At 40.0% G+C, this 25,794-nt stretch overlaps 1 protein-coding gene across 2 annotated transcripts; it reads left to right on the top strand.

The window, feature by feature from the left end:
* The first annotated feature begins 71 nt into the window (after positions 1-71).
* On the top strand, positions 72-25,401 carry TMEM87A (transmembrane protein 87A). 2 transcript variants are annotated; one of them, XM_034061386.1, is made up of 20 exons: positions 72-248; positions 1,202-1,259; positions 4,855-4,952; positions 5,137-5,250; positions 6,803-6,856; positions 6,960-7,007; positions 9,771-9,903; positions 10,613-10,674; positions 13,008-13,191; positions 13,967-14,066; positions 14,300-14,393; positions 15,511-15,579; positions 16,653-16,761; positions 18,961-19,019; positions 19,270-19,373; positions 19,710-19,783; positions 20,675-20,736; positions 21,838-21,893; positions 23,105-23,135; positions 23,442-23,787. In XM_034061386.1, exons 1-20 carry the CDS (start codon positions 117-119, stop codon positions 23,481-23,483), a joined length of 1,683 nt encoding a protein of 560 aa, XP_033917277.1. In that variant the 5' UTR covers positions 72-116; the 3' UTR covers positions 23,484-23,787. The 2 variants fall into 2 exon arrangements, with proteins under 2 accessions (XP_033917277.1, XP_033917276.1); XM_034061385.1 differs by lacking the exon at positions 15,511-15,579 and adding an exon at positions 14,878-14,949 and having other exon boundaries at positions 73-248; positions 23,442-25,401.
* The last annotated feature ends 393 nt before the right edge of the window (positions 25,402-25,794 follow it).

Genomic DNA, 25,794 nt, shown 5'->3' with positions numbered 1-25,794 from the left:
CAGCCGTGGAGCGGCTCCGCCCTCTGAGCCGCTTCTGCCGGCCCTCGGCAGCCGCGTACCCCTGCGGGTAGCGGAAGAGGCGCGGCTAGCGCGGTGGCGGCCTCCGTGCGGCGGGGATGGCGGCGCCGCGTTCCGGGGAGCGGCGGTGGCGGCCTGAGGCCGTCCTGCTCCGGCTGCTGGCGGTGCTGCTGTTGGCGGGCGCGGCGGGCGCCGGGCAGCGTTCCAAATGGCGGCTGCCGGTGCTCATGGTGAGTGACGGTAGGGCCGCCGGGCCAGGGAGCTGTGGCGGCTGTGGGACCGTGTGTGTGCGTGGCGGGGGTAGGAGGCCGCTGGTTCTCCCTGCAGGAGAGCGGGCGGAGCGGGCCTGTGCCGTCCGCTCTGCTGCGGCCCTGCCGGCGGCGTCCCTGCCCGGGCCGCGGCGGTGTGGAGCCTGACTGCACCTGGGGCTGATGCGAGGGTGCCCGCTCGGGGCCCTGCGCCCGGCCTGAGCCCCTTTGGTGGTGCGGCGCTGGTGACAGGCACGGGAGGCTTCTGAGGGAAACTGGCTCGATGGCCGGTGGAGGGAGCGGGGCTCCTGAGGGGTTCGTGAGGAGGGAGGTGGCGTCCCCGGCTGGGGCCTATGCGGGGAGAGCCTGGGCTGGAGGCCGCCGCCGTCGGGTTGCGCTGTGGCCTTGCTTCGGGGGAGCTGGGCCCCTGGAACGCTGAGCAGAGGGAGATGCGGGCCTCTGGGGAGGGATTTCCTGCACTTCTGTTACACCGTCTGTGTCTGACGTTGTGTGGAGAAAAGTTACTTTGCCTCGCGCTAAACCTGCCTTTACCAGGCTGCGAAGGGGAGTAGTGTACGCTCTTGAGCTTCGGGATCATGGTGAATGCTCCTGTTGATTCTAAGAATAAGACTTAGTTTTTGTTGTTGTTGGGTAGTCCAGACCTTTTCATTAGCAAGAAAATGCTAATCATTTCAGTGTTGACGAAATTGATTCAGTTTTGCGGAACAAAAAGCCCTAAGCCTCTCAAGAGATGGCTTGATTCTGAGAGTAGATTGAAGGGGTGGTGGAGCATGACTGGAAAGTCCAGTAGGGCCGGCTCCCAGTTTGGCATTCATTTTCATTGCTGTATTGACTTAAAAGTCAGAGTGAAGATGTTTGCTTAAAATCAGTGATGTTAAGCCCACTGATATGTCTTCCTTTTGGTTCCCTTACAGGGGAAGAAGTTTAACTTTGGAAAGATTCTCTTCAACAATACCACCATTTTCCTGAGATGTAAGTGGCTACAAGAGGTTAACCTGCTCTGTCTGCTGTTTGACACTCCCCCTGCTTTAACATCTGGGACTCAAAACACTGTGAACGGTTTAACTGCACGGTTGCAGTGACAGCTAATCTAGCACTGGATGGAAGCCATAGATCTGGTATGGTTGGGTGTGTGATCTGTTTAGGCTGTAGCAGGAATGAATGGTTCTGTTCAGGCCCTCTGTGGAGGGGTCAAGATAGGCAATGGGAGCACCACTGCATTTCAGGTAGTGGATAATCCAGAAGGGGATGCAGGAGGGAGCCCTGCTGTGAGATGTGCTTTCACTAAGATCTGCTTAATTTCTCCAGCTGGGAGTTCTGGTGCTGACTGGACAGGGCTGTTTGTATTTCGGGCTGACTAATGCCAGTATGCAGGAGGCAGTGCTTTTTGAAGCCCTGATCCTTTTTAGCAGAGTGCTTCTGAGAGTGGTAAGGGAGTGTCATTGCACACTACAGCAGAGCTTTTTTGAGAGCTGTTGTGTTTTCCTGGTCAGTGTGTGCATTTTAAAGAGCAAACATGTTTGCAGCCTTCCTGTTTGTCCTTTATCTTTATTGCTCTTTGCTCTGGCCAGGGCCGTTGATTTTTAGGTAACTGCTCAAAGGAGAGTTCCTATAAAATACCCTCTTATCTGTGAGCATGAGAACAATATTTAGATGGCAGCAAAGTGATCCTGGTGATTTGTGGAAGTAAATAACTGATTTAGAAAGCCTTTGAATCTTTTCCATGTGTTTTGAGAATTTTAAGGGGTTGTTTGCACTAGTTCTTTCCATATGGGGGGAACTGTTTTAATCTCCAGCTCCTAGGTGGGTGGTTATACAGGTGCAGTATCTGTGAATGCGCTTCTGCACTTATATCAAATGCAGAAATAAAAGTCACTTTAGAGACAATTAGTGATACCTGTGTCTTTGTCTCTTCAAGCGGTAGTTGGTGCTGTGATAGCACTTTTTTTTAACTGACAAAATTAGCGTATCATGAGGATTAGCTACTGTTTCTTGATGAAACTGCATATGTTGCTATGCTCTATTATGTTTAGTAGCTACCTTATTGATTTTCAGGTTTAATTTCAGATACTTGCCCTTCCTGGGGCAGTGTTTCAAAGGAAGTTTGTTAAAGTGCCTCCATTAAGCCCACATCAACCTGAAATAGGAGGCTAGTATGACAGCAATTGTTAGTGAGGGTCCGTCATGTCAGGGTTAAGGTTTTCCCACTTCTCAAGTGTAGCTCAGATGCTGGCTTTCACATCTTGCAGGGCGACAATTGCAAGCATGCAGCTGCAGAATCAAAATGTGAAATCTGATGCTTGGGGAAAAGGAGGGGCTTTTGAAAGGGCTTTCTGAGCTTTGGTAGATGTTAGGCTTTCTTGTCTGAAGTTTAATAGAAACAGTGTACTAATGTGGCACCTAAGATATGAGTCTCCACAGTGAACTGTGATATATCTGATGAGAAGAACAGTTCAAATAACCAAGAGAAAGAAGGAGCTAAGGCATGCAGAAAACAAAATTTGTTTGCTACAGGACAGGTTTGTGGCAGATCTGGCACTGAGAATTCAGTCCCCTGGCTCCTGACTACACTGTGCTGTCAGCCTTTGTACAGACATTAAGCCTTCAAAATTTTCAGTGAAGACACCTGCTTTGCATACCAGTGTGATTAAAAGATTTACATGAATTTAGATAAGGTATTACTGAATGAGGAAGGAACAAAGGCTGGGAACCTAATTTTGGCTTTTCAGCCTAGATGATACTTAAACTGCTTCTGATACTGGGAAGCTTCAGCTTTACATATAGTTCCTTCTCTGCCCGTGTCTGTGGAAACTGGTGTCTCTTGTTTGTTCTCCGTTTGCTCTTCCATCTACTCTGTGATATGTGTGTGGATGATATGACCCTTCTGGCCAAACATGATTGCTCATGGTTTTTTTCTGGTTTTGGTGAGCACATGCACCTCCTCCTCCTCCTTTTTATTTCCCTTTCTTGATTTCTGATTTTGTGTGTGTGGAGGGTGTATTGGTGTCCGATGCTTTTTGTTTCTGACTGGGAAGACTGCCACTGGTATTTAGTGTTGTCAATAATGAATTTATTTTTATCTACAAATGAAGTGCTATTCTGGAGGCATGTGGTTTACTCTCTAGGATCATGGTAGAAATCCTGCTGTGAGTACAGACATTTGAGTTGAATGTTGCTGGATTTTTGAAGACTAAGGAACTTAGATTCCCATGTAACTGAGTTCTGTAAGTGCTATGGATCCCTCCCTTTTTTGATAGCACTTTTTTGAGATGTTCCTCATTTGATCAAGTTTATCAGAAGAGCCTTTCTCTTCTAAGAATTTGCCATCTACCCATGTCACTGCAGTACTTGTGTTGCCTTTTAGTTTTTGTTGTGCCCCCTGAAACATCTAGGGCTACCTGGAGCATATATGCCTTGTTTTCATCTGTAAGGTGTCATAAGGAAACTAGTTTTTTAATGACTGCATTCCATTCTCGTGTGGTTTTTATTTTTTCTTTTTTTATTAATCTTTAGTATTAGAGATTCAGTTGTTGAGTTTTTAGCTCTACAAATATACTTGCTTTAGTAGTCGTGTGGTTTCTAATGGCATTACTTAGTTAAGACTCCATGGCAGGGTCTTTCTTCTATTTTTTACCTGCAGTGGTCAATATGGAAGCATGCATTAAACGTTCTGTACATGTAACACATTTGTGGATATCTGGGCTGAGTGTTGCCTGTAAAAGAGTGGGGGCTTCTATGCTTCTAGAAACATGCTGTCAATTGGAAAGAGTTTTTCTGTATGTTAACCAGCAGAACCTGAACATAATAATTTAAATGTGTTTTCCAAGTCCCTGAATAATCACTGCTCATTTTGTTTATGGATTAAGCTTACTGTCTTAACAACAAATTCTTGTCATCATGCTTTGGTTTCAGAATGTGATTTGAAACACAAAAATTGCACAGCCTTTTCTGGGAAGAAGTTTTGTGTTTTCGTGCATGTTTTTCTTCAATAAATCAAAGTGTTAGGTTGTATTACTGTTATATTAGGTAGCATTGCAGCTTTGACAGTGAGCTAATGCGTAGATGGCTTCTTTATCTTTTGGGAGTGAGTTTCGTCTTTTGTGTTGACTTGCAAAATCTTACTTTTTTATTTATTTTCTTGGTGATGGTATTGGTATATTTAAATAATCTGTGTGAATTGCCCTTAGGATTAACCTGTTCTAGCTTTCTCTGCCTGCTATGTGTCCCACACCTCTTGAAAAGGGAAGTCTTTTACATATTGTGATCAGTCGGAGTGACTGCTTTTCTCTCTTTGATATTTGTAGTTGCTGAAAAATCCCTGATTGAGAACAAGAAGTTTCCAAGTGATCTTTATCTCTTTAATAAAATTGTGTAACATTATAATGGAAGTTTGTTTTCCACATGCTTCCTTCTGTCACTGAACAATAACAGATTACTTGAAGAAAATGTTTTTCTATTGTTTTGTTTTCAGTTTGAAATAAATATGGCACTGAGTGGGAGGAAGAGCAATGGCAGGTAGAGGGTGTTACATGTTCTTATCTATTTTGTTTGTTTTTGTTTTTTTTAGTTGAAGGGGATGAAAAAGCTTGTGATCCCTCCCAAAGTTACAATGTTACTTGGTACTTAAGATATTCTGATTGCTACAATGAAGTCTTCAACTTTGGGGTAAGAATTGTGTGGAAAAACATGGTTTATGTTTCCTTCATCTGTCTTGATGACCTTTATCCTATTAAATTCTGTTCAAGAGTGCTTGTAAAGGGAAATTACAGTGCTCTCAAGGTCTTGCAGCTGCCTACTGATAGAAACCATTTGATATATTGGATGCTAACCTAAGTTCTATATTTGGCAGGATGAACAGGCAGAGTACTATTTTGGGGCTACATCTGAAGAGCATCCGGGTTGGTCAGGATACTATGCCACTTCTTCTCTCTTTCCAAATTGCTCTGAGCTATTCAGGCCTCAGGTATGGGTGGAAATTGTTTGCTCTGATCTCTACTAACTGTGTTAGAATCCTATATAAATATCACTGTAGGTTGGGAGGTGCTTGCTTTTATCTATTTAAAGCAACCAAACTGCAGTGATGATTTCTTATTTTTGCTTTATTCCTGGCTTGCTATTCAACATCTGGCCCACCATGGCAGGGGGAAACAAACCACTGTAAAGTTCAGTGCTTATTTTTGTTTGTGTTTCTGTGTTCTGAATTTGTTTCCCTTACAGAAAGCTACTGCTAGTTGAGTAGAAGTGTGAAACTCTGGCAGCAGAGTGAAGCTCCCACTAAATTTGGGTCGATAAAGGACTAGCATTTTTTTCTTATAATAATGGAAATCAAAGAGTGTTAAGAAATGGGTTACTTAAACATTGATAGCACGTTAAAGATTGAAAAATAAGTAGTGCAAAGACATGTTTGAAACAAAACAAGTGGAAGATAGAAGACAATACAAAACAGCATAGGGAAGTAATGTGGAAACATAAGCTCTACACCAGCTGTACATCACCTGGCCAAGCTATGGGATCATACTAATGACAATAACAATATAACACACTGTCTTTCTTTTAATGGTCTACTTAAGAATTCAAGGCAAATTGTGCAGTATTGCATCTGTGTTCAGCTATTCCTGATTTAGACAGAATTATGGATAGAGAATACTGGAAAATGTCTCATAACTATTGACCCTAGTGTTGTTTGCTTGGGTTTTTTTTTTTTTGAGACATGCCTAAAGGTGATGTGAAAAGGATTTTTAATATTAAAAAATACTTCTAATCCCATTGATATGTGAAGATAGCTTGAAAGTTTTTTTAAAAAGCATCTGTATGCTGCCTGTTTTTTTATGTTCAATAATATGAGAGGTTCTACTTGGTTTAAAGAAGAGATCTTGTGGGTTTAGCTGGGTAGTGTGAAATTGGGCATCTTAACGTCCAAGTTGGTGAAATGGGAGTTTTCAAAGTCTTGAGGTGACTTTTCTTCCAATTCCTTTCAAAAAAATCTTAGCTATTAATTCTGAAGTTTCATAGACATTTTTGCTTTTAGTATTTCAGCTCTTTTCCCGTGGTATAGCAGTTTCACTAGATTTCAGGTCACCATAGTTGGGGAGAGTTGGCAAAATCTGCATCTGTAATAGGCATCCACCCATCTAGGGACTTTTTTTGCATAGACTAAGGCAGAAATCTCCATATCCTGTTTCTCTGTAGACTTCATCTAGTAATAGAGATACACAACAGATTCATATTTGGAAAATAATATTAGCTTCACTGCTGTGCTGCCTGTGGGTCCAGATCTAAAAGTAGGCACCTGTTGTCTGAGGAGAGGAAAAGCAGCTCTCAAATGACAAAATATTAATCTAAGTGTTCAAGACTCTCTCCACAAATGGACAGTTGTTGATTGAATAAAATGAAAGCTCTTTAATACAGCTGTTCAGAGAATTCTTCCTTACAATCAGGTTTATTGGAAGCTGTTCTGATAATGTTGTGTTAACATAAAGTGGCTGTAAGTGCTGTAACTTCCTTATCTTTTGCAGATTTTCTACAAAGAATTTGTTCATCCAGAGCCTCTCTCACCTGAGAAACAAGAGGTAAGTTTTGCTTTTTCTCCTTCTAATGAGAGAGTGTAGGCATGGACTAGAGAGTTTTGGCATATTGATTTATCAATTTTTCTGTTGTTTTTTTTTCTTGAAGGGCTTAAAAGATAAGAAGGAGAGTGGAGGAAATCACACAATGGTGGCTGTATGTATATTGAATACACACATAGCTCCTAACTGAGCAGTGTTAATTTGTTGTGTTTTGTGTGGTGTGTTTTTTGTTTGCTTTTTCCTGTGTATGTGTCTTTATTTCTATTTCTATGTTTAAGAAATTACTGGTAGCATTTGCAGGGATGGTGCAATTCTGTTGGTTTTTTTTTTGACACCAAATTTTTATATCTTTAAATTAGGAAGCACTGTGTGGAAAAACAGAGTAACAGAAACAGTAACTGCTGCTTCTACATATGAAATATAGAACTTGTACCATTCAAACTGATGGCATAGATTAAAGAATACATTTTTTTTTTCATAGTAACTTAAAGTAATTATTGGTATGATATTTTAAATGGTGACTGATAGTTAGGGATTACATTTGGTTTCACCTTTAATCAGTCTCTTAAAACATTATACCTAACCAGCTGAGTGATTACTTTTGAATTTCAAATCTATTACTTTTTTTACTATGCATTATATTCAAGCCTTAACCAGGAACATTTGTCAGGGTAATCAAATCGAATGTCCTGTCTGCCGATAAAGAAAATATATGTAACTCCCTGTGTACTTACAGGGCCATTTACCTCAAAGCTAACACATAAAGAGCTGTATGTGCAATTGTGAAATCAGGAGATGGAGTTATTTTAGAGGCAAAATTGGTGCATGAAAAATATATCAATTTTCTTTTAAGTTTACTGTCTTGTTTTGTTTTTTTTTAAGTCTTTTAATTTCAGTCACTATTAGCATAAGCTTTTTTTTTAATACATAAAATTCTATTTGCTTTAGGTCTTATAGACAGGAGGTTTTTTTTAAAGAAATTCATGCTCATAATATTGAAATTTTCTTGGGGAAACTGTTACAAAAGGAGGCTTTGTGATAGTTCTGCAGTAATCATGAGTGGCGTACATGTACACAGTCTTAGTTTTAACCATAAAGCTGTTGATAAATGTAGCAGTTTCTGAAATGGCTAGAATGTCTTCATTGTGGAATTAAGTTTTGTATGCTGGAGCTGAAATGTATCTCTGATTTGTTTTATGGTGCAAATATTTATCTGGGCAAGCTTCCTCTGTTTGTTCTTTGGCATGCTTTGAATCTTAGAGGTTTGAGAACTGTTTCAGGGCCAGTAGTAGTTTCCACATGAAAAGACAACTTTGGCAATTGTTTTACTTCTCGTCTACCTTTTCTATCTTACCCTGTAAAATTCAGCCTTCATCAGGGAGCTGACTTATATATAGTTATGCTGTTGCCAAACAATTGATTTTAGGAGGGAAGAAGTGTCTCTGTGACAATCCTAATGTTTCTAGATGAAAAGCAAGGAATAGGATGCTTTGCTCTATGCTTTGGAGCTTTTGCAGTACCTTTGAGAAGACTCTTGTAGTAAGCCAGTATTTGAAAATAAGACCTGATCACCTCCCAGGCCTTTGTGCATTCTTTTGGGTTCCAGCAACTAAATTTTCGAGAATTTAGGGTCTAATGTCTAATAAATAGATTTAAAATTTACATACCATATACATACGGAAAAGTTTTAGGCCTGGGAAAGGATGAACTTTATGTGGAAGAGACCAAAGATGGTAGGGTGCTCTGGAGCTCAGAAGTTTTTTCATTGATCCTCCATGTCAAAGGAGAGGGCCTTGAAATGGCTAGTTCAATCCAGCAGGTTAACAAAGCAGTTAGGGGGTGGTGCTGTTCCATGGGACTTCCTTGGGGAAGCCAGGTCTACTGGGGGCTGATGGGGTCTGCCTGACAAAGAAGGGGAGCAACAGAAGGTCAGAGACTTGCCAGGCTGGTAAAGGTGGCTTTAAACTAGATTTGGGGGAGTGGGACCAATCCATTCCAGCCCTACCAGTTGGATACCAGCACCTGCAGTGAATGCTTGGAGCAATACAGAGCTGCTTCAGCTTGTTTGGAGCTTAGCTCAGATGTCTCTACACAAATGCATGTAATATAGGGAATAAACATGAGGAATTAGAGATGTGTGTGCACCTACAGAGGTAGGATATTAGCATCAGGGAAGCATGGTGTGATGGTTCTATGGCTGGAGTGTTGGAACAGAAGGTTCTAGGCTTTTTAGGAAATACAGGCCAGGCAGATGGGGAAGGGGGTATAGTCCTTTATGTCAGTGACCAGCTGAAGTGTATGGAACTCTGCCTGAGAATGGATGATGAATCAACTGAAAGCTTGTGGGTCAAGATTAAAAGGACAGCAGTGATAGAGGATGCTACTGTGGGTGTCTGCTACAGGCCAGCCAATCAGGAAGACCATGTGGATGAAGCCCTCTATAACCAGATATGAGCAGCTGTTCAGTCTGGAGAAGAGGTGGCTGCATGGAGACCTCAGAGTAGCCTTCTAATATCAGAAGGGGACTTATAAGGATGACAGAGAGGAACTATTCATCAGGAACTGTAGCGATAGGACAAGGGTTAATGGCTTGAAACTTAAAGAGGGGAGATTTAGGTTGGATATAAGGAAGAAATCCTTTACTGTGAGAGTGGTGTGGCACTGGAACAAGCTGCCCAAGGAAGTTGTGAATGCGCCATGCCTGGAAGTGTTCAAACCCAGGTTGGACGGGACCTTGAGCAACCTGGTCTAGTGGGAGCTGTCCCTGGACACAGCAAGGGTGTTGGAACCAGATGATCTTAAGGTCCTTCCCAACCTTAACTATTCTATGGTATCACACATGTATGGTGAGTCTACTTCTGTCTTTCTTGTCTTTTGTTGATTATGCACTGTCTACATGTAGACATTTTATTTTCAGGCAATGAATGCTGTTATCAAAACTTGGCGAGATGGGCCATATATATTTATTGTGCAAATTGGAATTACAAATACCAGAAATAAAAAAGTGGAGAAGACAACACCTTCCTCGTATCAAAATAAACCCTTTACAAGTAAGATAGCTATTTATAATAAGCTAAAAGTACAGTGCCATTTTTTTAATGTATGCCAGTCTGAGTGTATTCTAAGGTACTTCTAATATCTACTGTATGGTTCAATTTCATAAGACACTATCCTTGATTTTGCATTGATGTAAATATTACTACAGCTCTCTTCATAAGAAAATAGGCGGTTGTTAGTGCCTTAAAGATCCTAAGGCTGTTTGTTTAGTTTAAAGATGGAAGTAAAGAATCCCAAGCAGCTCAATTTTGGGGCTTGGTGATGTGTTTCAAAAATGTGTAGACCAACCCAGTGATTTATGTAAGTCATGTAGCATACAGAGATCTTAATTGTCACCTTGAAATTGTAGTATATCTAACAGTGCATTGATAACCTATCCAGACTTCAAAGAAGTTTGGAAATCCCCTTAAAAAGTTAACTTACTTGTGTTTCTGAACTTTCCTGTTACACATGGATCTTCAGCACAAACTGCTTTAAGTATTGCTATGAGTTACTTGGTAATGGAGCATGTCACTTTAATTGCATGCTTTTAGCTGAGTGTGTTATGAGTCTTAACTTTCTTTGATTAAAGTGCAAGTTAGATTTAAAAGCTGTTTGCAGATTTGTAACTTCTTTGTGCTTGAGTAAAAATCAGATAAGTACATTATCCTGGCTTCCTCCTTTTGCATCTTCTAATTTGGATATTGAATTGTCTTTTGATAGTGACAGTAGAACTGAAGGGGCCATATGAGTACCTCTCACTTGCAGATTATCCTCTGATGATTGTAAGTAAACCAGCTTTTCCTTGACCTATTAGGGTGTCAGTTGATTTGAATCTCAGTTAAATACTTTCCTTATACTACTACTTTAGGAAACACAAAGCCAGTGTCTGGAAAAAAAAAAAAAACAAAAACAACTTAGCAGTGGCTTACGGTTTGGGTTTTTTTTTTCATTTACTTTGTTTGGGTTTTTTTGTTCAGTGTGGTGGTGGCCTTTTTTTTGCTGTTTTACACTAAATACAGGACAGGAAAAATAGACATAGATTTCAGATGTTTGCATATGCCAGTATTGTCCTTCTCTGGATTGTTTGACTTAAAGCCTGTCAATTTGTAGTTCCAGAAGTTACCATTATCACTAGCTAAACTGAGCAGCTTTACTTACTGCATTTCTCCTTAGCTCCTATCTTGGAAAATCTGCTATTCTTTATGCTTTTGCTTACAGCTACTTTTTTTTTGTCACTGCTTTCTTTGTTCTTCTACAGCTTAATCTTCCTTCCTCCACCCCCATGAGGTCCTTAATACTGCCTAACAGTGAAAGCATAATCGAACTACAAAGAACTAATCCCCTTTCTATTCAGAGGACTTTTTGACTTGGTTGCTATTTGGTTCTGTGGAGGCTGAGAAAATGAAAGAACTTAAATATTTATGTAGTGCTAATAATCCCCAGCTAAAGCTTAAGTCTGTCTACAAGTAAGGTCTCTAGCCTGACGGTATTGGCAAGATTGGCCTGTAAACAGGGAGAGCCTGACTGCATTTCTGAGATGTATGTTTTGCTTCCTGCAGGAGTAAAAAACCTCCAGCAGCAATATTGATATGTAATTCATTAGTGTGAATATCCTTACATGGCAGGTCTTCTAAATGGTTCTGTAGTGGAGCAACTGAATGTGAACTAGCATGCCTAGATTCTTACCTAGGAAACTGTGATTATTGTTAGTGTCTGTCATGGTTTAAGTGCAATCAGTAACTCAGATCCACACAGCCTGCTTGCTCACTCCCCCCCTTCCTTCCCTCTTGCTCCTGGAGGGACTGGGAGGAGAATCAAAAGAGTGTAACTCCCACGGGTTGAGATGAGAACAATCCAGTAACTAAGATATAACACAAACCACTACTGCTGCCACCAATAATAATAATGATAAGGGAAGTAACAAGGGAAGAGAATACAATACCACTGGTTGATACCCAGCCTGACCAAGCAGTGAACTTAGCCCTTCTGGGTAACTCTCAGTTTACATTCTGGGCACGATGTGCTGTGGTATGGAATACCCCTTTGGCTAGTCTGGGTCAGGTGTCCTGTCTCTGCTTCCTCCCGGCTTCCCCTCCTCCCTGGCAGAGCATGAGACTCAGAAAGTCCTTGGTCAGACTAGACATTACTGAGCAACAACTAAAAACATCGGTGTTATTAGCGCTGTTCCCAGGCTGAAAGTCAAAAACACAGCACTGCACCAGCTACTAAGGAGAAAAAAAATGACTGCTACTGCTGAACCCAGGACAGTATACTATACTTTGGTTAAGTACTTCTTGATCTTCATTTAATATCTTCTTATCTCTCTTCTTAATCTCAGTGTCATATTTGGAAACTTAACTTGCTCTAGTATGGTGCTGTCATTTAGAAAATTCACTATTTTCACTACTCAACTGAGTAGTGTTGTTAAGCTTATTATTTGCTGTAGGAGACATACCCTGAAAGTTCTTCTGGAGCAACTAACACTGGATTGGAGAAAAAATAATTGCAAAATTACAATATTTAAACAAATACCTGGGTTTCTTTTTCAATTCCAGATTTATGGCTGACCTAAAGCTTGGTAAAAATGTCTCAAAAGTTAATTTCCAGCAAACTCAGAAATTTTCAAATTATTTGAACAGAGGGTTTACAACCATCATCAGTTGCTTATCTCTGTTCTGTGGAATGTGAAGGTGACTTGCAAGCTTGTTTGCAGAGCACCTTAAATGTAGGATGAAGTTTGTAGTAGAAAAATACGTGAGAAGGGGCAGAATTCCTAGTAATTGGTGATTTGCCTGAGCTCTTATCTGAGTTTTTGAAAGCTAGTAGCACTTGATATCTTCCTGAGAAAAATTGCCTGTGGATAAATAGGCTGCTCTTCAAGAGAGAAATTGCTCAGAAATTCAGTTACTCTCATTCTGTTTGTTGGCAGTGAGGTATTAGACTGTCACTGTAAAGAATCCAGAGAAGACAAAGGCAACAATGCTTGTTTCTGGTCACTTTTGTATATAGAACCACTAAGGGATAAAATAGAGTTGTCTTACAGCTGTGGAATCGAAACAAGGAAATCATTTTTCTGGATCTGAGGCTCCTATTTCTTTTTCTTTTTGTGTAATAGTTTTTCATGGTGATGTGCATTGTGTACGTATTCTTCGGGGTTCTATGGCTTGCATGGTCAGCCTGCTACTGGAGGGATCTCCTGAGGATCCAGTTCTGGATTGGTGCTGTTATATTCCTGGGAATGCTGGAGAAAGCAGTGTTCTATGCAGAGTTCCAGAATATCCGCTACACAGGAGAATCTGGTAGGTAGCAATTGCAGCTTGCAGTTTAATTGCTGGGCATAGCACTATTGGCCTATAATAAATTGGCGTGACGGATGATATAATTACTTGAGGAAGGCAATTGGAGTTTCTGCATTTTTTATATACTTGTAGATATGTATATTTCTAAAGCTAAAATGCTGTTGATTTCTCTGATTCCTGAGTGTACTCTTTTAGGGATGTAAAGAGTATTCACTGTAATGCTGGCTTGAAGTTTAAAATAGATCTTCCTAAGTGTGGCTTATAATTAACTTCTGACAACTGGTATTGGCTTTGCAAAGAGACTTTGAAACTCTTTGCTCAACATGACAGCATTGCAGGTGACTTTTGGTAGTCATCTTAAGCACATGTAAAACTATGGGACTCTGGTTTTAAGTTTTTAGGATGACGCATATAAATGAAACTCTGCAAGTCAAACTTCATTATAACTTTCTTAATTTGCCACACCCATGGCACAGGAGGTTTTATTGGTTGACTTGTCTGGAGGATCATCCAGGCTGATCTTATGGATAAATGTTTTTACGGATCATTTGCTCTCCACTTTCTATGGGTATAAAACATCTCAGCAGCTTTTTTATGCTAAGTGACCCATCTTTTCTGAAAGCTTATACCAGATGTAGGTAATGAAAAGGTACACGCTGTAGTAGCCTCCTTTCTGAAAATAATTGTCTGCTCTCATACTATAATTGCATGCAATAGTTAATAAAACAGAAATTATATTTTAATAACCTAGCTTCCTCCTCTTTGCTTTTGGTAGTACAAGGAGCAGTAATACTGGCAGAACTACTTTCCGCTGTGAAGCGCTCACTGGCTCGAACTCTGGTCATCATAGTCAGTCTGGGATATGGGATAGTCAAGTGAGTAATTCTTTTGCAGGTTTGTTGTGTTCTATTAAAAGGCTTTTTACTGTTGGGTTTTAATAACTTAAGGCAGTATTTATCTCCCTGTACTCTGCTACATAAAAGGTAGATCTACAGTGTCTGATCAAAAAGACTTTTTATTCACATGCTTCATGTCTTATGTTAGACTCATATTGATATGACTTCACTTTTTTCCCCCTCAATCTAAATTTCACTTTGTTTTCCTACAGGCCTCGCCTTGGAGTTACTCTTCACAAAGTAGTTATGGCTGGAGCCCTTTATCTATTATTTTCTGGAATGGAAGGTGTTCTCAGAGTCACAGGGGTCAGTAATAACTGCTTGAATTTTCCGATATGCAACAGATGCTTACTGTGTTTTACTTATTTGATAAGGGAGGATCCCAGGGCTGATAGAAGGGAACAGAGACAATGCAGTGGTTAAACTCAGACTGTGGGTATGGATTGTTGGTAACTATTTGATGTTTTCTCTATCAGGATGTAATTCTTTGTATTTTGAAATAATTCTAACAGTTTTCTGATACAGACACTATATTGTGCCAGGACCCTTGTGTCTAATGCTTGGGATTAGGTAGGACTAGTTGCAGACACCTGGCCATGAGTCTGAAAAAAGAAATACCAGCAGCCACCGCCACTCCAATTTTGGAGGCTGTACCTGGGGAAATGCATGGGGGAGGTGCTGCTATTAGCTTCATGTAGAAGTGCATCTCAGGGTATGAATTTCTGTTGTTCTGTTACTTGGTATTTTCAGATAAGGTATTTAACATGTCATATATTTGGTACTTTTTCAGTTTTTCTATGACACTGTGGCTCTGATAGCAAACTTGGCCCTGTCCATGATTGATGCCTGTATTATTTTGTGGATATCCTTTTATAAACTGCAGAATGCTGCAAGCTTATTCACAGCTTATTATTTCTGTCTTACACTTAAAAGGGATAAAAGGTGATTTGCTTGTATCACTTGGGGCTTCAGTAGCTTTTGATATACACAAAAAGGCAATTTTTGCCACTTTAAGTCAAACATGTGCTTGCCGGTGGAGCATTTGGTTTATCCCTGGATAGTGTAAAAGATTTAATTACTACCTCTCTAACAAGCTGATGGCTATTTTACTGTAATGGAAGTGGCACATAATTGCAGCAATTGCCTGACCAGAAGGCCCCTTTTAAGGGTGTTAGATTGACTTAATCTGGAAAACTATTTCTTGCCTTGCTGGTAGAAAACTGAGAACTGACAATGTGGTATTGTCAGTTCTCCTCTGTACACTGGGCTAAACTCTTGGTTCAAACCCTCTGCTTCTGTAGTAAAACTCAGAAGCTCAGTGGTGCAGTATGTGTGGTTTCTCATAAAATAGACCTTCCACCCCCTTCTTCTGTACCTTGTTTCCTTTTCAGTTTGTTCTTACTGGCTTTCTCTTTGTCTCTAGGCCCAGAATGATCTTGCCTCCTTGGCTTTTATTCCCCTGGCTTTCCTAGATACTGCCCTGTGCTGGTGGATATCCTTCACTATTTTACTTGGTGGCGTGTTTTTTCTTTCAAATTTGGGGTTTTTTTTAATCTTTTTGGCTGTACTTTTTTATTTCTTTTATTATTTATTTTTTTGTTTTTTAATCAGCTTCAGGTATATGTTCTTTCTACTTTTGGTAAAGTTAATAGAACCTCTGAATTAAGTGTTCAGTGTTTAGGTAAGCTCTGCTACAGCCACTGCAAGAAAAACTAGGTAACCAGTAGATATTTGTGTTAGAGCAGCTCCTGAACATAGACTGGTTACATCTGTCAGTTACCAGTCTCTGATTATTGAAGTATGAAATTAATTTGTTCTGGTGTAGCACTGTAATTTAGCCTTTGGAGAACAGACTCAGTTTGTATTTTTGGGAGAAGGTTACTTAGCAACATCAAGCATAAAATTCTTTCTTTAAAATATGAACTCAAAGTAGGTGATAAAATGGGGCAGTGTTAACTTTTTGTTCTCATTACATAATGCATCTGAACAACCATAATCTTGTGTGACTTTAACAACAGCTGTCAAATGCTGAACTCAAAGCCATGTGTAGCAAAATCCCTATAAAGTGTTTTTAATGCAAGTCAATCACAAAACTCTATTTAAAATAGTAATAGCTTGCTGCCCAGGCATGACAACCCCAATTCTTTCCTACCAGGGTGTCTCTTGTAAGTGCTTCTTTTATCACTATAGAAATAAAATTGTGGACAAAAGGGTGAAGGCAGTTGTATGCACTAATTGTATTTTAGTCCACTTCTAGTTCAGACTTGACTTTCCTTTTATCAAAAGTACATCTGACACTTTCTTGGAGGAATGGGCCATAGTCCAGAACAGATGCTTGGATACCATCTTATTGTGACAAGTTCCACGTGTAGATGCCTAAGTAGCATAAAAGGTATGAATCCTGCTCGTTGGTACCTTTGCCATAGGATGAACTTTTCTCTTATGGAGTCTGGTCTGCCTCTTTGGAGGGCAAACTGTGCAGGTGGAAGAGCCGTTTATCATAAAATCTGTGTAGTCCTGAGTCTGTGACTTGTCCCTTCAGAGGCTTTCCTTGACTTTCCATACATATTCATCAGCTTAACTCAAACAATGAAACTGCTAAAACTTAGAAGGAATGTGGTGAAACTCTCTTTGTATCGGCACTTCACCAACACACTCATCTTGGCAGTAGCAGGTAAGCATAAAATTATGTTAATCAAATAAGAGGACTTGCCATTTCTGTATCACTAAAGCAGATTTTTGTGTTTTGTGACCTTTCTGTAAATGCAGTCAAAATACTTGGTATTTCTACCACTTGACCCGTGTCTAATAGTAGATCTATACCAAGTGTTGTGTTGATACTTCAGAGGCAGTGGATTTTTAGTCCTGATGTTAATGAGATCAGTAGTTCTGTGCAGCTCCTCTAATAGAGCACTGTCATCCCTTTTAAAGCTGCCAGGGGCAAAAGATTATTATCCCATGCTGTTAACTTCACAAAGGTAGTTTTTGCTAAAAGCACAGTGTCACTGTGTACTATGGGATTTTTAAGATACTTTGGGGAATAGATAGCTGAAAATTAGAGTGAATCTTGGAAAAGCAATATTCTTAGTATTGTGACATAATGCCCTCTGTATTCTGGAAGAATACAGATTCAGATTCTCTTTCCATTTCCAGTAGTGATGAATTCAACTTCAGGATTAAATCTGTCAGTGCTTCCAGGTGCTCAGCTCCATATCTGTTTGGAAAAACTATCCATACAATGAGCAGAAAACTTCCAAGGATTGTGCTTTTTTACTTGATCAAAAGGAATGCTTTTTTTGTTTAACAGCTCTGATTAAATTCCTCTCAGCATCTGGTTCAATTTGGTGGCCTTCTATGACAGGGCTACGGAACTGATGGACAGGGGTAGTGCAGTTGACGTAATTTACCTGGCCTTGTGCAGAGCATTCAACACTGTCCTGCATGACATCCTTGTCTCTAAATTGGAGAGACATCAATTTGATAGGTGGACCACTCGATGGATAAAGAACTGGCTGTATGGCCGCACACAAAGAGTTGTGGTCAATGGTTCAATGTCCAGCTGGAGAAGAGTAATGAGTGGTGTCCCTCAGGGATCAGGGTTGGGACTGGTCTTGTTCAACACCTTTGTCGGTGACATGGACAGTGGGATTGAGTGTGCCCTCAGCAAGTTTGCCGATGACACCAAGCTGTGTGGTTCTGTTGATACACTAGAGGGAAGGAATGCCATTCAGAGGGACCTTGACATGCTTGTGAGGTGAGCTGATGCCAACTTCATGAAGTATAACCATGCCAAGTGCAAGGTCCTACATCTGGATTGGAGCAATCCCAGGCACAGCTACAGGTTGGGCAGAGAAGAGATTCAGAGCAGCCGTGCAGAGAAGGACTTGGGGGTGTTGGTGGATGAGAAAATGAACATGAGCCAGCTTCAGTGTGCACTTGCAGCCCAGAAAGCAACCGTATCCTGGGCTGCATCAAAAGGAGCGTGACAGCAGGTCAGAGGAGGTGATCCTGCCCCTCTGCTCTCGTGAGACCTCACTTGAAGTATTGTGTGCAGTTTTGGTGTCCTCAACATAAAAAGGACATGGAACTGTGGGAGAAGTCCAGAGGAGGCCACAAGGATGATCAGGGGACTGGAGCACCTCCTGTATGAAGGCAGGCTGAGAAAGTTGGGGCTGTTCAGCCTGGAGAAGAAAAGGTTGCATGGAGACCTCATAGCAGCCTTCCAGTATCTGAAAGGGGCCTATAAGGATGCTGGAGAGGGACTCTTTATTATGGACTATAGTGATAGGCCAAGGGATAATGGTTTAAAACTTAAACAGGAGAAGTTTAGATTGGATATAAGGAGGAAGTTCTTTACTGTGAGGGTGGTGTGGCACTGGAATGCCCAAGGAAGCGATGTTCAAGGCCAGGTTGGAGAGAACATTGGGTGAGATGGTTTAATGTGAGGTGTCCCTGCCCATGGCAGTGGGGTTGGAACTGGATGATCTGATGGTTTACTTCATGGTATGCTTTATTTGTCAGCTGATAATGGAACCATGGTTTTGAGGCTAGATGAAAGTAATTTAAGAATGGTGAATAGGGATGAAGCATTGGCTAAATACTTCATACTTAATTTATGAATTTGATTCTCTGAAGAACCAAGAGCAAAATATATTGGTCCATGCATAAATTGCCCTGTAAGTAGTCTATGCCTAAATTACCATGTAAGGTCAGTGCAGTAAATCAGCCTATATTTTTCCAGAACTAATAAATTGGATTCCAAGAATTCCCTGTGTGGGTCTTTGCCCTTTGTTTAGGAAACGGTCCTGTCAGTAGTGTATTTGGGTTAGCATATTTTGTACTAATAAGCAGCTTGGTTGTTTTAATATTGCAGCATCTATTGTATTTATCATCTGGACCACCATGAAGTTCAGGCTGGTGGACTGTCAGTCGGTGAGTTCATATTGAATGCTTCCTGCAATTGCTGCTTCTTGATACATTCACATTTGGCAGTGTAAGAGGTGAGATTGGGCATTCTGGAATAGATTTTTCTGTGGATTATGTCTAGAGCAATATATCACATGGTAAAACTCTCACTGTTGTGGGTAAGGAGCCTTTTTGTCAGCTGTATTTCACCCTTAGAAAGGGCTAAGGACATGGAACCTCTTCACAACTTTCTCTGTGCTGCTGTTTTCTGTGACAGGACTGGCAGGAGCTATGGGTGGATGATGCCATCTGGCGTTTATTGTTTTCAATGATCCTTTTCGTCATCATGATTCTGTGGAGACCATCTGCTAACAACCAAAGGTTCGGCTTTTCTTAACCTCTAAAAATACTACGTTCCGAAGTTCTGCTGGTGGGTGATTTTAGTTGCTGTATACTGATCCATAAGTATACCAAGAAGTGTGTGTAGGGGCTTGAGGAAAGTAAGTGTAGGAAGTCACACACAGATCAAATTCAGTCTGTTCCTGGTGGTGAATTTAAATAAAGAAGTGACTAAAACTTTTGATTATGTAGTTTAGCATAGGTCTTAAAAACTATGAACTATACAGACTAATCAAGTTATGTGAAGGTTGGGGTAATGCATCTCTTGGGTGGCCAGAGATACTGTTCTAAGATAACTTTCATTTTTCCCTCATAAAGGTTTGCTTTCTCACCCCTGTCTGAAGAGGAGGATGATGATGAGCAGAAAGAGCCAATGTTAAAGGAAAGCTTTGGTAAGAGAATTTTTTTTTCCCCTCACTGAATTTCAAAGTTGAAATGCACTTCTGTGACAGAGGTCTCTGTTCTCTTGCAAAAAGTTCACCACTACTGTGAAGGTGGAGTCAGTGCCTCCGTGTTGCCATTGATGTATTCAGTTGTAGAGCAACTGTTGGCTTTATGTTTACTGTTTATATTGGCTGTTTAATTCTGGAGTTTTCAGATGATACTGAACACACTGCTACTGTTGTGGTTGCTTTACTATGTTCACTGGACTTTATTTTATTAAATATGTTGAATCATAGGTTTAGGGTCCGCTCGTGATGACAAGGATCTCTCAGATATTGTTGCTAGGCAGTGGTTTAGTTCATGGTTCTCTTAAACTTCAGTTTAAGGATCTTCATTTATTAACTGTTCTCTGAACTCTGCAATCTTCTTAATTTTCTGTATTAGGGCCTACTACAGGAACATCCAGTGTAAACATATGAGTGAATATGTTTACATATTTATGAAATTACATATAAGCAAAAGAGTCCTGCTCTGTAGCCCTGGATCTCATCTTGCTCCCTACTCAACCTCCTCACACTGTAAAACCCTCTTTTCCCTGCTTCCCGTCGCCCAACTATGGCTATTGTAACCCTACTATTTATAAGTTGTGTAAAATGCAGGGTGATGTATCTACTGCTGCTGTCTGTCCCCAGATCAGTTCTGCTGGAGCTTGCACAGCCATTCTGGGCAACTGTGTCTTTGAGTTTTGTGCTGCTGCTGTCTTGCTTAAATAAGAGGATTAGAAACTGATTTTTCAAAATTTGGATTTGAAGAAACATTCTGATTCAATACTCAGCACTCTCAGTCTATGAACTGTTATAGGTCAGTTAACCCTATTTTTTTCCTTCTTTTGTCTTCAGAGGGCATGAAAATGAGGAGTACAAAGCAAGAACCAAATGGGAATGTAAAAGCAAATAAAGCTGTGAGTATGCCCTCTACCTCCAAGGACGTAAATCACCTTCTATCTTGTTTGGCTGCCCTCCAGTAGTAGCTCACAAATAGGCAAAGTTTTCAGCCTATAAATGTGAGTTTCCTGGTTTGCTTCAGAGTGGGAGTGAGTCTGACTATCATATGTTCACAGTACTTGTGAAAACAAAGTAAATATGTGTTTTTCATCTGATTTTCTGTAAGTACAATGGCAGCTTTAGAATTCAGTTTGTTCTTTAGGAATGCTTCAACAATCCAATATAGATGGAACTGTATACTACTGTGTTCTGATAATGAATAATACAGTATTTTAACAAGTTTGTCAGATGAAGAGGGAGGCTGAGCCATATTTTAAATAAATGCCTTCTAATTTTGAGATTTGTGATTCATTATTCAAATTGGGTAATGTGCATATTACGTAGTTACCTAAATAGTTTGGGTAGAACATTTTTAATATATCTGCATTTTTTTCTGTGTGGCTTCTAAGCAGAGGTTTCACATTCACCTAGGAGATAGAAAATGGGATTCATGCATAAATTTATAAGTGGAAAGAACCTGAATTCACAATAATAGCAGTGATATTTGTGTTATTAAGAATGTTTTTACTTAAAGGTTGGTTGCAGCTGTATACTATTTATAACCTGAAAAGCAAACTTGAAACAAGTGTTTGTGTTGTGAATTAGAGTGTTCATCAAATTAGACTGTACTAACAGTATTTCTCATGTCTAGCTTAGCTTTGCAAAATCTAACTTGTGCTTTTTATAACAGTTTTTAATCTCTAATATCTTCTACAGATAATGTTCTTTTGTGAGAGATTAAACTAGATTGTGTAAATAACAAAGTATCCTTAGGGCATGCTTTTTTTAGTCACTATTAGAATATTACAGAGTTGAAAGCAAGTTCTTGGAGGTGGGTTTTTTGGTTTGGTTTGTTTTTTTTCCCATGGAATGTGTTTGTTTCATGCTGCTTGTTTCATTTGTTTAGCTGATGTTACAAATAAGTTAGTTTTCAAGTAGGCTGAGAAGAAAAAGTCTTGCATGTGACAGCTTTTTGGGAAAACTGACTTTTGTTTTCCATTTAATTTCTGTTCTTGTAGCAGGAGGATGACCTGAAGTGGGTAGAGGAGAATGTTCCTTCATCAGTGACAGATGTGTGAGTATTTTTGTAGTCACAATAAAATCAAGTTCCTTGCACATGGGAACACAAATACAAGTTGTAATGTAACTTGTGTACTGCACTTCCATAAGCAGATACTGAGTTCAGCGTGGAATTGGCCTTTGACTTCTTAACATGCTTCCACTTGGCTTTATGCAACATGTCAAAGCTCATGCCACTTGAACACATGCAGACTTAAGGAACACCGTCTCAGATTGTGAAACAATAGGCTGATTTGTTTACACTTCACTGAAGTTAAAACCAAATAAATAAGTCCAGAAAACAAAGAACAAACCCTCTCTGTTTAGTGCTCTGAAAAGTCCTTTGAGAATTTTGCCAAATGTAAACCACTGAATAATGTTACTTAGTTTTCAGCTTTACTTGGAACACCTGTTGAGTCATTTTTATGCTTCTGGCAATAGGCAGTCCATATCTATTCTGTTTTTAATAACTTCTACATCTTAAAAATGTCTGTGTCTAAATTTTTTATACCAAACTAGAAGTTCACAGATTAATTATGTTAACAGATCTGAACAGGTAATTTTGGCAGAGGTGCTGGATTTAAATATGCAACTCTGCTTGAAGTTAAGGACCAGAAATTAAATGGAAGTTTCAAGAGGATAAAAAAGTGTATTTTCTCAATTAAATTAGTTTTTCCTAGATCTGTACTTAAAAGAATGGTAGGATTCCCTAAGAAAAAAAAGCACTAGACTGGTATAATCTAGGAAAGGGCACTTTGAGATAGTCTGCTGCAGGGCTTTCTGTTCCTGAAAGTATGATCAGGGCTGTGAAGAGGTGAGGTCTCAACAGATGGGAGGTCTGTTGTGGTTGAAAAGGCTGTGGTACCAGTGTAACTCGTTTGATTTTTAGAATGCTTTCACAGTATGGACCCATATTGTAAATATCTTCAGTGTAGTTCAGCAGTGCTCCTGTATGAATGTTGTGATACGTCATGGCAACTTGGAAATTGTTCAGTTAGGAAAAAAAACCCCAAACTGTGAAGGTCACTGAGGTTACTTGTTAGGCTCTTCCTCTTTTGTGTGTCTTCTCTAATTTCTTTTTAATTGAAAGGTTTATCTTCATTGTTGTTCTCCTGTGCTCTAAAAAGCTTAAGGTGCAACGTAAGGCTGAAGCCACTTGTCAGTAATATGGTCACAGTAGGTGCTCTAAGTCACTTGACTATTTCCTTCTTTTTCTCCCCACTGCAGCGCTCTCCCAGCTCTTCTGGATTCAGATGAGGTCAGTAAACAAATCTTCAGTTCAAATTAGTCTTCTGACATGCCAAAGGAGTCATGAGTCAGCTGTTAAGGGCTTGGCTTATTAGAACTGGACTCTGATCTTGCCAGTGCAGCAGTAAAATACTGCAAGGTGGGGAGAAGGAAAATGGGAACAAGAATACCACTTCTTATAATGCATTCTGAAGGAGGTGATTCATCTGCTGTATAAGTCAAACTCCTGACTTAAAATGCATACGAGTGTGCATTTTTTGTGAATGTAAAGCATTCCATCTTATTTTTGAATAATGTAAACCTATCTATTTTTCAGGAAAGGATGATTACACACTTTGAAAGGTCCAAAATGGAATGAAGGAGTAGCTTATTGCTATTGGAAGTGGAGATGCCTCTTTTAAAGATGCTTGGTGGAGCAAGTGCATCCTGCTGATTTGTTTCTTGATCTCAGCCTTGGAAGTTTGATGCTTTATTGTCATGAGGGTGTCTTGCTGTGGAAGAAGTTCACAAGGACATTATAAACCTTTTGGAAATCGGAATTTACAAAGTTGCTGCAAGTTTGGATTTTTAAGCAATTTAAATGTGTACTATTCCAGCACCTTCTGTAACTTTTTTCAAATATTTAATCTGTGAAACTAAAATTCCTAATGTCTGCTTGAGGAGTTTATATTTCAGTGTTACTGTTGACACTTAGAGATGAACTGCCTGTACCTTTTTGGGGGGAGGGTGGGGACATACAGAAATAAGCACTGAAGAAACAACAGACCCATTTTCTGATAGATAATGGCTTCCTGCTGTTGTACATCATGTGTCCAACACGAGTAAGAGGATTTTAGAAAAGAAGCTCCTGTTAATGAAGAAAATTAAGATGCCAGAAAGAAAATATTTGGAAAAGTTACAGTGATAACGTGTTTTTAACAAAAGCAAGTGCAATTTTATTCATAACACTGTGTAAGAAAGATTTTTCTATTTTAAATGCCATTGACCTATAGGTAAGAGCTGCATAAAGCTAACACTTGCTGTTGTGGCACATCTCATTGCCGGCAATGTGGTGAATGCCTGGAAAAATTATTTGTCCCTACATTCTGTGTGTTGCATGGTTTAAAAAGGAAAAAAAAATAACAAAAACATCACCAAACCCACTCCTGCAGTGCTTAACAACTGCTTGACTACTCATGTTAAGCAGGTACGGACTAGGCATTGTAAGCAGAACTCTTCTGTCTGTGCACGTAACATCTCCCACCAAGTCAGTACTCTTCTGTGAGAAGATGGCATTGCTTTCTAGAAGGGTGTAAGCAGTGCTCACCTTACTTGAAAGAGGCTTTAATGGGAGTCCACAGTGCTGGGATAGTTCTGTTCCCAGTGTCTGTTTAAAACTGCCTCCCATGTAAGTGATTTGATGATAGACTTTCACATCCCAGTTGGTCCCTGTGGCCAAGAGGTACTCTGAGATCACTGTGTTTCAAAGTTGCAGATTTGTTTTCTATGTAAGTGCTTTTTTGTTTTTCCTTTTCAAATGAAAAAGAGCTTTTGGAGAATGTTCTGGTTTTATTCTATGCTTGGCTGTAGAGGCTTTACTTGCAATGACTTACTCATGGAAACCCATTGTGGACTGTATGACAAAAGCTCTAGTTTGGGTTCATAATCTTTACCACTGATAATTACCAGGCAGCAGCAGCACAGCTGGACTTGGGGGGAGCTGATGAGGCTGCTGCTGGAACGGCACAGGGACTCAGCTTTTCTGGTTCTTCACTCATAGCGGTGTCAGCAGAAGTGAGCACGTGCCTGTACTTCATTCATTCCACTGTAAGGTCTGGTAGCTTAGTTCTCATTCCATCTTTATCAGCAATTTATGCTGAAACACGACACTTTACAGTAGAGTAGCTGAGGCACAAGTGCATAGTCTCTTCTGCTAGCTGTGCTGTGGGGCAGTAACCCCTCAGCAGATGGGCAGAGAAATAGAGCTGTGGCTATAACACCTCAGTCTGACAGAGTTGCTGGAGCTCTTTTGCCATCCCCGTTAGGCCATGGGTAGATTCTTGAATTAGAAAACACTTATAATTTGCTATGCTTAATTGATACAGATAAAAAAAAGTTACCTCCATGTCCTTTTGGGGAGAGGGAATTTTGTGAAATAAAGCTACACAAAACTCACTATTTAATGTTTTTCTATTATTTTTATTCAGGTCCTGTTGTTTTGGGTTGTTCGGGGTTTTTTCCCTACTGGAAACACAAAAGTTTGTATGTACTATTTAATAAAAGCTAGGCAAACAGTAGAAAGGCTTACATTGTGTCCTTACACTTTCTTACTACGTGTTCTCTCACATAAGAAAGTGTTAACACCTTCACAAGCTCCCTCACTTTTCCTTACCTCTTTACTGCATGATATCTATAATGCAGTTATTCCCAGTAGCTCTCCTTTCTTTCTTGTTAAGCTTGACAATTGAAGGAAGTCTGTCACTTGAAAAGCCAATATAGATGGGGCAAATCATACATTTGTGACCAAAAGTGAAAGATCTAAACAGCGTTCCTAATGTATTTAAATAGTAGCAGTGTGGTGCTTGAAGCCTACAATGACAGTGGTCTTGAGCAGTTCTGTTTGCCTTCTACCCTTCCATTCCTGTAGTAACTCTGTCAGTGTTTGAAGTTGTCCTGAACTCTGCAGGGTG

This window comes from Melopsittacus undulatus, chromosome 4 (genome assembly GCF_012275295.1).
Source record: "Melopsittacus undulatus isolate bMelUnd1 chromosome 4, bMelUnd1.mat.Z, whole genome shotgun sequence".
Taxonomy (NCBI): Eukaryota; Metazoa; Chordata; class Aves; order Psittaciformes; family Psittaculidae; genus Melopsittacus; species Melopsittacus undulatus.
The sequence above is the reverse complement of the archived record's forward strand: the minus strand, read 5'-3'. Positions and strand labels throughout refer to the sequence as shown.

What these genes read in the sequence shown, in the direction of transcription:
- TMEM87A (XM_034061385.1), top strand. Translation starts at nt 117, where the DNA reads ATGGCGGCGCCGCGTTCCGGGGAGCGGCGGTGGCGGCCTGAGGCCGTC. An exon ending in GGCGGCTGCCGGTGCTCATG is followed by an intron (nt 249 to 1,201) that starts GTGAGTGACGGT and finishes GTTCCCTTACAG; the next exon opens with GGGAAGAAGTTTAACTTTGG. An exon ending in ATGCCTGTATTATTTTGTGG is followed by an intron (nt 14,950 to 16,652) that starts ATATCCTTTTAT and finishes GACTTTCCATAC; the next exon opens with ATATTCATCAGCTTAACTCA.